Source organism: Periophthalmus magnuspinnatus, chromosome 11, assembly GCF_009829125.3.
Source record: "Periophthalmus magnuspinnatus isolate fPerMag1 chromosome 11, fPerMag1.2.pri, whole genome shotgun sequence".
Taxonomy (NCBI): Eukaryota; Metazoa; Chordata; class Actinopteri; order Gobiiformes; family Gobiidae; genus Periophthalmus; species Periophthalmus magnuspinnatus.
Genome location: NC_047136.2, coordinates 22,952,493 through 22,969,225, shown reverse-complemented (window position 1 = coordinate 22,969,225; position 16,733 = coordinate 22,952,493). Strand labels below are relative to the sequence as shown.

The 16,733-nt window shown below is 45.4% G+C and overlaps 1 protein-coding gene across 2 annotated transcripts; it reads left to right on the top strand.

The window, feature by feature from the left end:
* The first annotated feature begins 593 nt into the window (after window positions 1-593).
* Window positions 594-16,518, top strand: prrc2a (proline-rich coiled-coil 2A). 2 transcript variants are annotated; one of them, XM_055225329.1, is made up of 17 exons: window positions 594-688; window positions 4,925-5,076; window positions 7,128-7,305; window positions 7,877-7,988; window positions 8,112-8,193; window positions 8,306-8,449; window positions 8,529-8,761; window positions 8,837-8,925; window positions 9,010-9,146; window positions 9,234-9,336; window positions 9,423-9,606; window positions 9,716-9,808; window positions 9,955-10,465; window positions 10,577-10,806; window positions 11,019-11,277; window positions 11,362-11,581; window positions 11,673-16,518. In XM_055225329.1, exons 2-17 carry the CDS (start codon window positions 4,962-4,964, stop codon window positions 14,239-14,241), a joined length of 5,259 nt encoding a protein of 1,752 aa, XP_055081304.1. In that variant the 5' UTR covers window positions 594-688; window positions 4,925-4,961; the 3' UTR covers window positions 14,242-16,518. The 2 variants fall into 2 exon arrangements, with proteins under 2 accessions (XP_055081304.1, XP_055081305.1); XM_055225330.1 differs by lacking the exon at window positions 9,716-9,808.
* The last annotated feature ends 215 nt before the right edge of the window (window positions 16,519-16,733 follow it).

The following is a 16,733-nucleotide window of genomic DNA, read 5'->3' as shown; positions in this document are numbered from 1 at the left end:
AGTTTCTGCAGCATGTGCATGGCATGTCCAAAGTGCCATCTGCTAATGATGCCCTTTGATTGTTTACAAAGGCACGTGCTGGTTATCGTGGTGTAGAGCAGCTTTTGTGTTTTTGAATGTTGATGTAAATGACATTTTTCAAAAACATTTGAGTTTTTTGTGTGGTGTGGATACATTTATTTATGCAGTTTAAATTGGCAAAATATCTACCCTTTTACCTCTTTTTAATTGCTGTGTCGAGAGAACTGTTGTAGAGCGGTAAATAGATACTACATATCATATTTTGTGATATATAATTGACTGTATGTCCACTGTAAAGTGTTTTGTTTGCATTTTTTAAACCCTCTCTGAGGACGCTCCTCTGCAAACGGGTCCATCTCTCGGCAGTAGCCGTTGACGGCTCTTCAGTGACGGATTGAGTCCGCTGTACCATTTCCTTTCCCCTTTTACTTTTATTTGGGACAAACGAGAAGGAGTGCAAGTAAGTCCCGCGTTTGCTATCGCTTTAATGCAGGGTTTAACGTTGGATCGGAGGGGCTGGGTGTACTGCAAATAGCGTATGTTTGATAATGCAGTTGTTTAGCTCGAAGCTGGGTCATTGCTAAGAGCTACGTGACACACAGCGGAAGCTAAAGCTAAAACTAACCCTATTCTGATAAAAGCTCGGGACAAATCGGGACAGGAACAGGTCAGTCCCCTGAAACAGTGTATGTTTACTCTCGTCTGTATTAAAATTTTATATTGAGTCTGTCTCTTAAACGCGGTAATATTCATACATGTTAGGAATTTGTTGTTATTCGTATTTTTTTTTTTTTTGCTGTTAGCTGTTGTTAGCTTGCTAGCAAAGCCTGGCTACATGTGTTAGCAACCAGAATGTTACAGAATGTGTATTTTGATTTTTATGTGTTTTCATTGATAACTGTTTTCTCTTAGAAACATGTATAATACACAACGTTTAATTATGTATAGAAAGTTTGGTCATGCCTTATTTAATTTGGTGATAATAGTAAAAAACTGATCCCTACCATAACACTACAAATTGAGGCTGAACCAGTGGGTAATTGCTGGGATTGTCGAGGAAGTCTAATTAGATTTGTGATTTAATTCTTATCATTAAATTTATTCTGTTGATTCACCGGGGATGGGTGTTTTTAAGCCCATTTCCACCATCCTGTGATGCACTTTGCAGAATGATGCATTCAGCTCTGGGATCATCAGTGAGAAGCTAGGATAACAAATGTAATCTAACGTGTTATTGTTCTGCTAAACTACCACTATTTTAGCTCTCATTGGCTTTCGTGTGTGCTTCAAAATCAGAGAAACGGTGGGAAATGCAACAAACAAACAGGCTTTCTATCAAAATGATGCCTGCGCTGTTGCTAACATCCTGAAGCTAATATCCTGAAGCTAACATTAGCGCATAAACTATGGATTACAAGAGCGGAGCTGCTGCGCCAGAATTAACGCATTTTGTTCATGTAATTTAGGATTAACCTGAATATAATTATACGTGATGGTTTCATTAAAATAAATATACACGAAGATACCAATAGTGATGAAACGACAACAATAAAATCAGTTGGCCCACATATTTCCTTGTGGTCGTGGTAAATAACCGTTTTATTTTCTAAATGACCACAGTTGTGTGCATATAGCAATACATTGTCCATGTGTAGAACAATAGCACTATTCTCGTGTTATTATATGAACAGTGAAGGTTGTAAGAGGTGATAGAGCGATGCTAAGTGTCGAATGCCTCGACTGATGTAGGCCTATATCCACCGCCATTTTGTTTTGTTCTCTCCTTAAAATCCCTTTTCTGCGTATAACACTGCCTCCAGCGTAGTACTGAATATATAGGTTATAATTCTTAAGGAGAAAAAAAAAACTATCTGCTCTGGTATTCACATTGAATCTCACATCCAAAAACAGCTGACAAGACATTGTTACAGTAAGTCAGTGGAAACATATTATGAAACAACGCAAAGTCCCCTCCCAGCGCGAGCATCAATGGAGTGCGGCTAACAGGGCTAAGGCTGCCCCAGCATTAGATTACACTGAGCAGACACAGTGCACGGGACTGTCCCGTTCATCCATTGTCATAATGATATCACAGCATTTCTTTTTGACAATTTGCAGTAACAGATTATAATCGCGACTACAGCTGCAATCTTAATTGTAATAATAATAGATGTATTATTATTAGGTCATAGCAATACTGCACAATATTGTGCAGTCTGTCGTCAATCATTTTGGTCAAATATTGGTGAAATAGTATGTATAATCAATGACACAACTTGACACCTACTGTATTGGTGATTGGGTCTTTTTTCAATGTGTCGATTTATGACTAAAGCAATACTGGCTTGACTCAGATCATTCTGACTTGACTCGGATAATAATGCAGTAAAAAGTGAAATCTGATTGTACTGAATTGTTGCATGTTTTTAGGTCTGTCACGAAACAATTTTTGAAGTACGAAATATTGGAGAAGAAAATATAGATGATAAGCGATAATACTGAATGCCATTATACCACTGGTATAATAAAACCTAAAGTGGGATTTCCCCAAAATGACTAATGTATATTTGGAGTATTGTTAATGAACATGAGCTGCAGTAAATAAATGGAACTCTCAGTGAACCATAGAAGTTATTTTTTCAACACTCTACAGCTCAAATCTTCAGAAAAGTACAAAAAGTTAACAAAAAGTTCCCCACTACTACAAAGAAAAAGTCCCCACAATCAATATTGACCCCCAAAAATAATACATCTTACATGTATTGAACTATAAGTCGATATAGTATTTATTGTGACAGGTTTGCATGTTGTGTATTGTTGTGTATTTCCTGGCACTAACTATTTCAAATTATTGATGGCTATATCTCAGAGTTATTTATTTAAACAAAGTTTGAGGAATACCACTCTTTATTACCAGGGATCATGAAGGGACTGTGCTTGTCACTGTTCTGGTTATTGTCCGGCTCTTTAATGTGTGCATTACTATGATTTTACTGTTTGTCTCATTGCCGGTATTTTGCCGTATCTTCCCGAGGCCTGTGTCTGTCTGGTCCCTGCAGTTGTGGAGCGGCCAAGTTAATCCCAACATGAACACGGAGCTGAGCGACCATCCCACGACCTAATTTTCAGGACCTAATCTGGTCTGGCGATGGAAAAAGCACTCCAGTGCCGGTGACTTTAACCGTGCTGTGAAATCAATAGCCTACTCATATCCTCTGTCCTGTCAGGCATTTTTATATCTCTGTTTTACCAAATTTGTAGTGTGTTTGGTACTTATCTAGGATTACCGCTGGTCTGTGGGAGGCAGATGGTCTGGGGTGGATGCATGTGTCTCCTTGTAATTGGTTTTGATCCGTTTTTTGTCTGTTCAACCCCAATAGTGTACTCTAAATTGTATAGGTTTATTGCAAGCAGACAGGTACATTTCAGATACAGACAAAAAATTATTTAAGAGCTTGCAAGTGACTGCAAGTATATGTGGTCCACAGCATCATAATATGAATTTATACCATGTAATTAAAGTAACCAAATGATTAATTTGTTATAGCAATCTGACCTCTGACATTGGACAAGGGGAGGGTTGGAGCCTAAATCAAATAAACTGAAATGTTCATGGTCTGGGAAAGATGATCTCCATAAAGTGATTGATGATAATTGGGGTTTTCCAATAAATTGCCCAAGTAAAAGAACATATTCTTTGCTTTTTGAGTCAAAAAACCCCTTCACACTTCTTTCAAAATATGGCTAATATATGTTATATGTTTGTTGAAACTTGCAGCAAAAACTAATCAAGAATTTTAAGGGAAAACAAACTTGCTTTTTTTGCAGGGTTTAAAATCATATTTTTACAGTGTTGAGGTTGATTTTCAGTCCACATTTTGGGCGTCATTTCAACCCGTACACTGTATGAACCACAACCAGGATATTTACAGGCACATTTTAGAGCATCTCTGAATCTCATCCGCAATGATAAGGTGTCTAATGGCAGTTTCCCACCTCTTCATTTAGAGTCTCTTCCCTGTGTGGTATAATCACTGTGGTGCAGTCGTCTGTCTCGGTTAATTGTAGTTAATGGGATGAGGACGGGGCACTGTATAACTCTCATACTCGCACTAGCCTGGATTGGGCAGATATCATCCTATTGATTCACTGAGCACGAATGTCTCAGGCTAAAGCACAATATCAGCAGCTTTTTTACTGGGTTGTCAGAGACGAGGATACTCATATTTTTAAGAAAATTATATTTTAAAAACATTTTTAGGGAAGATTTTTATTCTGGTGATGTGAGTTTCAGTCACTGTATGAACTTATGTGTTGGGCTATCTGGTCTTCAAAGGATAATGTAATGATGCATCCTAAATATGCGCAGAAAGGGATTGACAAATGTAATTGATAAATAGAGTATTTAAACCTTAATATAAAATTGTCTGTAATTTGTGATTCATCTGACATTTAAATACTACTCGGTAATGAATATATTTGCTTGCTACCATTCTCTGTTAACAATTCTTGACTGTTCAAACAATAATAATAATCCTTTCTTTTAATTTCAAAATGGAGGCTCTTTTTCAAACAAAGTCAGTTTAGGGATGCTTAGAGAAGTTTAATAGTATGAGACGTTTGGCCAACTTTGGCCAGTAAATCATCTTATTACACCAGTTTGTAGACCAAAATTTGAAATCGGCTGAAGTGATATCTTGGAAGCCGATATCCAATCCACCAAAATTTTCAATATTGGCGCTGATACCAGTACTGTATCAGTGCATCCCTAAGTTTATATGGTTTACAGTCCCAAGCTTCTATCGACTCATCCTTGTATATCATCAAAGAGTGTATAAATATGTTTTCTTTTTACCTAACCAGTGTCCTCCCCCTGTGTTTCCCCCCTCTGTCTCACTCCCAGTCTCAGGCCTCACCATACTCAATGAGCGGACAGCGCAATGTCAGAGCGCTCTGGGCAAACTGCAAAGGGGAAGGAAGGCAAAACCAAGTATGCGTCCCTCAACCTGTTTGATACGTACAAAGGAAAGAGCCTCGAAACACAAAAGCCTGTTGGTGAGTATCCCTGACGACCACAACAACAGAACACATTTTGATTGATATAAATGCTAATAAAGAAGAGCTTTTTAAACCTCACATTCTCCAGGATAATCTCATCATAACATTAAGTATGATGAGTAAACCTTTAAGTAAACCTTTAATTTCAGTCTTTTATAATCAGCTGCAAGAGGAGCCTCAGGTGTTTGTTCATTATTATATTATAACACCTTTAACTTCCTTTATAACTAAAATGAATCAAGAGCACCGTGTCAGTTAATAATCTCAAATGTCGTTGTGGACCATTAGAAAGAAGTGAATGTAAGTCTCAGTAAAAAGGTGAAAACATAAAATATGCCACAAGATATCCATGGGTTTCAGAATGATAAAAATTAGGGTCAGCTGGCAATGCTGTTTGAATGGTGTTGCCTACAAACAGGAAACTTAAACTCATGAATACTGATGCTTAAGTCCTCCTAACTCCCAGGTAAAAGTAAAGTTTTTGGGGGCACACTTAACATTATCATTATTATAATTTTCATAGATGGCATTCATATGGTAGATTCTGCCACAGGCGTCAGGTACTGGTCTCACATACAGCGTTCATTGTTGGCGTATATCACCCCCTCTACCCTCGCCCACTCCCTGTGGAGTATTAGTTTTCAAAATGGCTGCCCCTCAGCTGTCTCCGCTCCGACAGATGCCTTTATGTCGTTGACTTTCATTTGGTCGCAGAGTGAAAACCCCTCTGATGGGAAGTCTTACTGCTTCTCTTTACCCTTATGCCTCTTTCTCTCTGTCCCACTCACTCTCATCAGTTTTCTCTCTTGCTCTTTCTCTCTCACTCTCTCTCTCTTCTCCTATTTCTTCATTCTCTCTTTCTGCCTCTTTCTCTCAGTCTCTCCCTCTTTCTTTCTTCTGCTCACCCTTCACTCTCTCTCCCTCCTTCTGTCATTCACCCTTGTATACTGTCCCGCTCTCTCTACCTTTCCCTCGCCCTTCGCTTTCTCCCCCTCTCTTCTCTTTCTCTCAGCCTCTCCCTCTCTCACTCACCCCCCTCTATTACTACTATCCCTTCTCTCTCTATCTCTCCCAGTTGAGAGTAAAGTGATCAAAACCCTCTTTGCTCTCTTCAGTTCCTATCTGTGTGATGCATTAGCTGTCCTCCTCCTAAAAGCTTTGGTGCTGATGTTTCAATGCGGGAAACAGATGAGCTTTATAAAGTGCGTGGCAGCCCGGACGCAGACACGCTGATTCTGTAAATATTATACGCTCCGATCTGCAGAGTTGTTTTTTATCTGAACTAACCCATTTATGTTTATGTAACATCTTCTTAACCAGAGTAAGGCAATTATTATGTTAACTGAAGACCTGAAGAAATGCCAAGTTTTTTGTAATGTAAACATGCATATCTGTATATTTCTAATTTAAAAAATATGAAACATATGAAAGTTTTGATGTTAAAACTACATAAATAAATGACACTACTGGTACTAGCCCTTTGGATTTATCTTAATCTCTTGTAAAAATGCTGCTGAGAGGAGTAAAGTGGCCCCAATAACCAGTCTGCCCATTGAAAATACAATGTTTACTTTGAATTCCTTTAAGTAAATGTGATACCTCTTGTCTTTAAAAACATATTTGTTCCCTGGTCCCACACGACCTTTTGCTGCATTTATCTGTGGAAAGTTAAATCTCCAGAGCCCGCGCGCAGACAGAGCCTCACTGTTTGACTTCTGTGTCGGCTCCATGTTTTATTCAGACTGCTCCTGCTCCATCTGAGCAGCTGGCCTCGCACCGCGCCCAAGCATCCACAGCACATGTCTTTTAACACAATGATAACAAAATTATATAATAACCCATACAACCACTATATTATATATATATAATTGGATTTGTAAAAAAAAATATCTTAATTTTGGCCTGTCAAGCAATTTTAGGCACAATATAAGTTCAGATTAAACAGAGTTCTTTGCCGTTAGATGTTGCAAAAACAAACACGGACATTCCCTTTGTTTCATCTGTGTTTCTCTGGTGTTCTTTTCAATAAAAACTGTCCTCTGCTACAGTTACCCCCCGCCATGGCCTGCAGTCTCTTGGTAAAGTTGCCTCCGCGCGGCGTATGCCCCCTCCTGCCAACCTGCCCAGTCTGAAGGCAGAAAACAAAGGCAACGACCCAAACGTCTCGCTCGTCCCCAAAGACGGCACAGGATGGGCAAGCAAACCGGAACAAGCAGACCCAAAGAGGTACGACTCAACATGTGTTTGGAACACAGCAGTATTCTATGGGGTTGTGTGTGTTACTTCCAGATTACATGTTTACCATTCCTCTTTTTTTAAGTGACAACACATCTCATGTTAAAAAGAGATGGCAGTTGTTTAAAGCTAAGAAGATTATTAGCATGAATCTATGGTTAGAACTGTGACAGAAAGTGTACGTGGGAGGTTGACGTAAGAAGCTAGGCTATGCTCAGCTAGCGTTAGCTGTGATTGGCAGTTAGTGAAATATACTCACAGGTAATCCTGTGTTATGATAGATTTACATTTTTTGATATGATAGATTTTCATATTTGATATATTCACATATTATCTCTCGTTTTTTCTCTCGTTATTTCTCGTTTGATGAAAAAGGAACAAAAACAAATCTTGAAATCAACTGTGAAATTTCTGGTTGAACCCAAAAGTGACCTCAATTTACTGCTCTATAGTTGTCAGTCACTGTCTGTTTGTAAATGTTTTATAAAGTCCTTTAAAGCCCTATTTCAAATGCAGTACATTGGCTTAATGTTAATGTTGTTTACTTCTTGTCTGTTCTCAGTACCGATGCATTGTCATCAGCGCAGCCGGAGCCGCAGCCGCCTGCGGCTTCACCGATGCCTGCTCCGACCCAACCGAGAACTCCCCCGGTCCCAGAGGTGCCAGCAGACAAGGTACAACTGCCTCTATTCACTCACTGCAGCACTGTAATACTACTATTGTAATACTATTATTGCAATACTACTACTGTAATATTATACTCTGCTACTGTTCTAAACTATACCATTCCTCCGAAGGCTATGGCCCCGGCTCCAGTCCAGGCCGCAGGGGCAAGATCCTGGGCTCAGGCCAGTGTTACACATGGAACACCAGGGGACGGTGAGCTCTCTGGTTATATTGTTTCTAGAATATACGTACATGATATAAGTGTGCACACATGTCTACATAAACATGACACTGTAGTCGCTGAACTGTGCTCTTTCTGCTACAGGTGGAAAGGCATCAAACCTACCGTCGCCGTTCTCTCGAGAGGAGTTTCCCACCCTGCAGGCGGCTGGAGACCCGGACAAAGCTGGCAAAGAACAGGCCACTGCAGATCAGTGGTATGGGCCCGGACCAAGCCTCCGCCCCCAAAGTAAGCTCCTTTTTCACTCTTGGTCATCAGAAATCTTTTCTCCGAATGTGTTTTAATGGACTGTCCTCTTGTGCCTAAGACGTTACAAGTTGGCGGGACGGTGGGGGCCGGGCTCTGACCCTCACTGGGGAGGGGGCCGTGGAGGGGGGCTCTGGGGGGGCTCTGGTCATGGATGGGGCAGCGGGGGTCCCGCCTCAGAACCAGACCCATGGACCTCAGAGAAACCCTCCAGCTGGTAGTCCCGCCATGGCCCTGCCCCAGCCCCCTGTGGGACCGGGCTTCCCCGCATACAGAGGAATCATGCCTCCATTCGTAAGTGAACTGTCTCCCCTCTCATGTTAAAACTCAGAAAAAAGGCATTTATATAATGGCCGTTTCCTGTTTCAGATGTATCCTCCTTATTTGCCCTTCCCGGGCCCCTATGGTCCTCAGGGGCCATATAGATACCCGCCTCCAGGTGAAGGGCCTGCTCCCAGGTACAGCATGTTCAATAAGGCTTCAGTGAAATATCTCTTTCTCTTTGAATCTCTGGATTTCACTGTAAACTCTTTCTGTTTCAGGTTTGCTCGAGGGCAGGGTACGGACAGGTCTCAGGGCCCCCGCGACACAGAGGCAGTGAAGCGGCCCTCCATCCTCAAACAGGACGACCTGAAGGAGCTGGATGAGCTGGACCATGACAATGACGAGGGCTGGGCAGGTCTGAGCCTTTGACACTTTACAGAAAGGGGTTTCTTCAGATGCAGCTTTTTATTTCCATGTCTCTAATGTGTTTGTGTTACTGCAGGAGCACATGAGGAGATAGATTACTCTGCTAAACTGAAGTTCAGTGACGATGAAGGAGAGGAAGAGGTTGAGGAGGACAGAGCTGACAAAAAGAATGACACTCAGTATGTTGCCATAAAACTTTTTAAATTCAAGATTGAATGCCAGCATTAAGTTTACCATTTTGATTACCACTTTTTTTTCTCTTCAGTGAGCAGAGGTCCCAAGACACCCCTCCAGCCGTGAGTCGCTCGCGAGCCCTGGAGAACAGTGACCTGCGACACACTCCTCCTACTAACGCCGACAACGGCCCCCTGCCCCCCTCCAGTAAAGCCGCCTGGCCCGAGGAGGGGGGCAGCGGCTGGGGTGGTCCGGGAGCTCCACCAAACTACCAGGTACAGCTCTGAACTCTCACATGAGTGTGCGAGACAGGCCAGTGCTGCAGACAGAGCACATGACAGATTAAACAGTGTGAGTGCAGGTTAACTGTGTTATTATGCACAGGGGCGCAGGCCTGGACTGGGTGGTCCCCGAGAGCAGCCCTCCCCTCCACCAGGGGCGCTCCTCGCACAGGGACCCTACTCCTTTTACCGACAGGTAGACAGCCATAGTCACAGCCATGTGCCATCACCATCACCTCAGCTCAGGGCAGATCATTTTAGTTAACCGTTTTCCCCCGCATCATTTTGTACATTTTTTCCTCACAAAATGTTCAATGTGTAAGCTTCTAATGTTTTGTTTAGGACCGGTCCCTGAATCAGGGAGGTGTTCTGGTCCCAGGTAAATCGGGTCCGCCTCCGCACCCCCCTGCAGCTGGAGGCCCACCTTCACAGGCCCTCCTGGTCCATGGGCCACAGGGTGACGATGAGGATGAGACCTGGCGTCAGCGCAGGAAGCAGTCGTCCTCTGAGATCTCTGCTGCAGTGGAACGAGCCCGCCGCCGCCGTGAAGAAGAGGAGCGGCGCATGGAGGAAGAGCGCAGAGCTGCCTGTGCAGAGAAACTGAAACGACTCGACGAAAAGCAGCAGCAGGGTCCCAGTGGTAGTAAGACCCCCAGCCTCGACGGGACATCCACCGTGGCCACAGCCGGCAGTCCCAGCCCCTCACTGTCCGCCTCATCTCCCAACACCAGCCAGCCCCCCTCCCCTTGTGTGGATCCTGAGGAGCCCCCCCTGCCTCCGGCCGCGGGACAGGGCCCTCTGGTCATTGACAGGCAGAGGGCCAGTAGCAACAGCAGCTATGACTCTGGGGCAGGTGAGCTTGTTTCAGACATTTTACTCAAAGTGTGTTTATTCTGTATGTAAATATATCAGTTGATTCAATTCTTAGACCCTCAGTTCTAACGCGATATTGTTCTTTGATCAGATGTGCAGCAGTGTCCTCCTGCACCAGTGACGCAGCCTCAGCAGCCCGTCCTGGAGATGCCTCTACCAGAGGCTAAAGAGGAGCCGATCAGAGACGCTCATGTCCGAGGAGGTGAACGCGACCAAGTAAAGATGGAGGTCATGGGAGGAGGTCGACAGTCTGGACCCCCAGGACAGGGCTACTCCAAATACCAGAAATCTCTGCCTCCGCGCTTCCAGAGGCAGCAGCAGGTTTGTCTTGACTTCATTATACATCTGCACCAGTCTGAGCTATGAAGGCCCTCACCCTGCAGTCAGCGGTCATGTGACACATTCGAAAATCTGCACGTTCATTTTGCGTTACTGTGTGTAATTTGTATTTAATGACGTGACCACTGGAGCCTCACATTCTTTAGATAAGACAAATCTGAGTCCTTCTGACCCACACTTTGCCCTCTCTCCAGGAGCAGCTCCTGAAGCAGCAGCAGCAGCAGTGGCAGGCATCTCAGAGCCAACTGTCCCCTCAGCCCCAGGGCCCCGCCCCTCAGCATGGACCGGGCCCAAAGCAGGGGCCCATGTACCAGCCTGGGAACATGGTCCGCCCCCCTCCTCTGCCCATGAACTTTGACCCTCGCTGGATGATGATGCCCTACATGGACCCCAGAATGATGCAGGGCCGCCCGCCTCCCATGGACTACTACTCTGCGGGCATGCACCCCTCTGGTGACTGCATCTGTGTGTTAACACTTGGTTTGGTCTGCATTGAAGTTTACTGAACTTTTGTTTGTTTTTTTTTTGTTATTAAAGGCCTAATTGGACGTGAGCGGTCTGATTCGGGGGGCTCTGGCTCAGATCCCTTTGACAGGCAGCAGCATCAGGGGCATCCTCATCGTGGCACCCCTCCCATGGACCCAAAACTGGCCTGGGGTCCAGAGGTGTTCGCAGGAACAGCAGAAGGCCGTGGCCTCACATCTCCTCTGAGGCAGAAACAACCACTGGAGGAGGAAGATGTGACCAAGGGACCCAGGTAAACTACCTATACAAATAAATAACAGCTTCTGGAAAAAATTGTGATTTGTTAAAACCTTTAAACATAGCATTACTTGTTTTGATCGTAGGAGTGACACTCCCCCACATCGCATGCGTGAGGTCGGTTTGGGCCCCATTCAGCAGCCAAACTCCTCCGGGACATCCAACCAAACACCGCCTCCGGTTGGTTCGCAGGTCGGGGGACATCCACACCACTACATAAGCGGACGGGGCAACTACAGCAACTTCCCCGACCAGGGAGGGAGGCTGCCCCACCCACAACAGCGTGGCACAGAGAGAGGCTTTGGGCACCAGGATGAGGGTCCTCCTCGAGGGGTGCAGCAAGGACAGATCTGGGGGGCTTCACATTTCGACCGCAACGGGCGCCCAGAGCACCCCTCCGAAAACGCCACTCACCTCCAACAGCCACACTTCCCTATGCACCACAAGAACGACAGGGACCGGGACAGAACCAGCGAGGGCCCAAAGAAGAGTGACGCTTCCCCCCCACTCCACCCCGCTCTGTCCTCCTCCTCGTCCTCCTCCTCCACATCGGCCCGGGACGATGGGACCAAAGGCCTGCACTCACAGCCCGCCCCGAGGGATGATCACAGTGAGCGGAGCACTGGCCCCACCCACCCCAAACAAGAGAAACAAGGCCCCGCCTACACTCCTCACACGGCCACAACCCCCCCACCAATCCAGGCCCCCCAGCAGCACCCTCATCCCAAAACAAACCAAAGAGGCCCCCGGGAACACAAAACTGAGACACAGTGGGGCCCGCGACCGGGCAGTGGTGCCCCAGTGGGCCACGGTCGGAGGGGCAACAGAGATGAGCATGGCCCCGAACATAAACCCCCCCAACAAACCGGAGGGAACCCCAATAAAAGGGCTGGTCCCATCAAGAAACCAGTTCTCAAAGAAATTAAAAAAGAAGAAGCTGAAGGAGAAAAGTCAAGTTTTGGCAAAGAGAAAGAACAGGACGGGGCTGCCCCTGCCCCTCCGGTGTCTCAGAATGCACCCGCTCAAAAAGAGGAAGCAAACCACAAACCAAGAAATACAGGAAAAGAGCGATCATCCGGACGAGGCCCCAAAGATACAGAGCTCTCCTCCACTGGTCCCCCCAGGAGAGAGAGGGAGCGCTCCTTTGAGAGATCTGCCCCACATGGAGGTGCTTCCAAGGGTAGAGGTGGTCGAGGGCGTGGAGGCGAGTTCTATGGTAGAGGGCGGGGGTACAGAGGCTCTTACACGGGCAGCGCAGGTCCAGGAGGGCCATCCCGTGGCAGGATGAGTGGCCGCAGCGGCAGAGACTACCGCTCGTCTGTGGGGCACCATCCAGAGTCAAAAGGAGAGGGAGCTGGGCAACCCAGGCCTGACCGGTCCCAACATAATCCTGCCAGAGCCCGGAACAGGAGCGAGACTCGAAGTGAGGGCTCAGAGTACGAGGAGATCCCCAAAAGAAGAAGAGAGAGGGGCTCTGAGACGGGCAGCGAGAGTGGGACCAGTGGCCCGTCAGACAAAGAGGACCATCCCAAACCAACCAAGAATGGACCAGAGAGTAGTGCACCCCTCTCTGCCCCGCCCAGATCCAACCAGACCAGAGTGTTCACCCCCCGCGGAGTGCCCTCCCGCCGGGGCAGGGGTGGTGGCAGCAGTGGGACAAACTTGTATCGTGGCAGTGGCAACATGGGGGGTCCCGTCGGGGGGCACCGGGTCGGGCCCATCTCTGCATCACATGGAGGCCCCAAGTCTGCCTCAAGCCGCAGGCAACAACAGCAGGGCCCAGCACCAGCGCCCAAAGATACGACACGGGGCGCACACTCAGAGAAGAAAGAGAAGACCAGTGACGGAGGTCCCCCTTTGACCCAGGCCCCGCCCCAAAGTCTACCTGCCCCTGTCCCCCCTCCCACGGCCACTGAAAATGGCAGCATCATCACACAAGTTTCCAACTCTGCTCCTAACCCTGCAGGCCTCAGCGCCCTTCCCCCAAACCGCGGGTTTCCGCCTGGAGGCTTTGAGAGACCCCCGAGACGCCGGCGCCATGGCCGCTCTCAGCATCAACAGGACAAGCCCCCACGCTTCAGGCGCCTGAAGGAGCGCGAGAACGCAGCACGCATCAACGGAGGGGTGGGTGTGATCGGAGCAGGGCGGCCATCCTCTCCCTCAGTTAATGTTGTTACTGCTGAAACCAATGGAGCCACAGTGCCCCCTTCAGGCAACGCCCCAAACTCCAACCACAATACCAACAACCACCACCATCACCACTACAACCAGGGCCCCCATCACCACGGGGCCAAGTCTCCAGACTTCACCAACCAGAACTCAGACCAGGCCAACGAGGAGTGGGAGACGGCCTCAGAGAGCAGCGACTTCACTGAGTTCAGAGAGCGTGACACGGGAGGAAAGTACCACCCCCACGGGCACCACCCGGGGCGGGGTGGGCCTGGCATCAATGACATGTCGGGCAAAGAGCTCGCCTCCAACAAGAGGAGCTTCTCCAGCCAGCGGCCCGGCATGGAGCGGCAGAACCGAAGGGTTACACCCGGAGGAGGGGGAGGGAAAGGCCCCCGTATGCCCCCTGGAGGGGGTCCCGGGGGCAATAGTGGGGGAAGAGGAGAGAAACGGGGCAACTGGCCTTCCCCCAAAAATAGAAAGTGATTCATTTGAACATTTCAGTCACACCCCTGTCCTGCAGATGGAGTTGTACAGTTTGAGTTTCCCTCTGCCCACGATCACGACCGTCCGCTCGATGTGAATCTGTCTCTGGAGGACTGAAGCATGTGGCTCTGAGGCGCTCGCTGCATCGAAGCACAATAAAATCTGAAAACATGGAACTCGTGCGAAAGTGTGGAGTGAAAAAGTGGGAATAATCAGCAGTGTTGGATCTTTTATATTTATGTACCAGTGTCTGTCTGCATCACCTCCGTGACACTAGGGGGCAGTGCAGTGTCATCTTTTAACAAGAACAATGTAAAATGTGTGTTTGTGACTTGTCCTTTTTCAGTTTCTACTTTAACAGATATGTTTATTTTCATCATTTACAGCAGGTCATTAAATATCTTTTATAAAACAATCCCACATTTTCTCCTCCTGAGTCGGTTTAGACCACAGGCAGTGGATGCGTTGGACTGAAACTAGTGTTGAATGAAGTCAGGCTTTACTTACAAAATTTTAGCTTTAATGGAAGCTAGCAGGCTCTTTATACAAAGTTTGACTAGGGCTTGTGACTTGAACAGTATATTATAGTATTTCTATTTCATAACATTTTTATGCGAGACCGAGAGCTGACCTTCACATCACTGGTCTTTCAGTCCATTAAACTTTTACTGTCTACAATTATAAACCATTATAAGCCCATTGTTATTGCATTATTTAAATACTTCTTTAAGTTCTGCTTGTTCCCTTTAGCCACTGACCTGCTGTTATTTCATTGCTTTTGTCAGTCCATTTTTAAGATTCAAAGGCCTTTTTTCCCAAGCCTCTTCGTAGCATCTCTCAAGCTGCAGCAAACTGACATTCATTCACATAGAAACTAGTCTAACTTCCTCCCTCGTATGAATTTTGTTCACCCATTTGAGGACTGTATTAATCAACTCAGTGACGAGCTAATGTCATTATTTCACTTCAAAAATAACTTCAGGTAAAACGTAGGAGACGAATGAGTAAAAATGAAATGTACGCAAGTCTGGTTTAAAAAAAAAATGTGTGTGACTTTCATAGGACTGTTTGAATATGTTCGTATAAGCACTCCTTGTACAATAATCTGCATTCAGCTCTTTGGTCTAATTTTGGGTCACGAATGCTTAAAAAAGTAGGCAAGACGTGCACAGAAGTTTTGTGCTTTTTATGGGGCTAAATTAATGCAACTGGACTTTTCGGGTGACCTTGCAAGTCGTCGCCTACATTTCATCACACGGTTGTTGTTTTATTTGGGTTTTTTTCCTTTTAAATCCACTGCAATGAATATTGCTAACCTTCGAGTGTTCAGACAGAAAAAATACTGAATTTGTGATGTTCAAAATGGTTAAAATGTCCTCTGAGAAGTGTACACTCGCGAATCACTGCTGTAAGTTGGGGTCATGTTTCGTTTACCGACAACAGTTTTTTGGGATGTCTCGCGTTGGGCATTTTGGTGTGTGCGTGTATGCGTGTAAGTGCGTAGAATCTGTGTGCGTGTGCGGTTCTTCTTGGCCTCTCAAATAAATTAATAAATTAAAAAAAAAAAAAAAAAAACTGGGGTCTAGGGTGGGGACCATAGGGGCACAGTACAACAGTGTAAAGGCAAGCGCTTCTGTCATGCTTGCCCATCACTTTATTTAATATCCTGTATAATTGAAATCTACTGTCCTTAAATACATCCACGTACATACATCTGACAGTGTGTATATGTAAACTAATTGAAGAAAAGACGTTTTTAAAGCAGGCAGGTGAAGTTTGATAGATTTCGTTTTTCACTTTTTTGACTTGAGAGCATGAACACAGCTCGCCTTTTGCCTGTTACCGGCCTAAACTTGGACTCTAGCTGTTTTAACACTGGCAAGTCATGCAACATCCCTCCTTAACTCCTTACTCATGTTGATGTGTGCATTATTGTATGTATAGCAGAAGAAAAAATACAAAAACAAAGAGTAGTGTATCAGAAAAATACTCAAGATTGTACTGCGTTTCCGTTTTTTTACTGCGGGAACTCTGAGTGGTGCGAGGTGTTTTAGCATCTATGGTTTTATTAATGAAAGCGTAATATACACACATGTATGTATATTGGTATGTATCTAAGTTTTCTTTTCTTTTGTGTCTACCCCAACTTACATTCCCACAAACAAATGTTGCCATTTTAGTTCAAGGGAGCAATGTACAAGCAGAGAAGTGTCTTATTATAATAAAAGTTATACAGAGAAGGCAAAGTTAAATAAACTACTTTTGATTTAACGGAAACTGGCTTCATGTCTCTCATTTATGCATCATCTTTGACTAGCAACAATTTTGTAAGTGTAATCTTAGATTATAAACAGCTCATACAATAAACTAATTATTACTTAAAATATATGACTACCAGAATTTGAAACTAGCACTGGTATTTCAGACTACTTTCTCCAATCTAAAATTCTGCATCTAAAATTTGAAAAGTGGAGTAATTTATTCTTCACAGT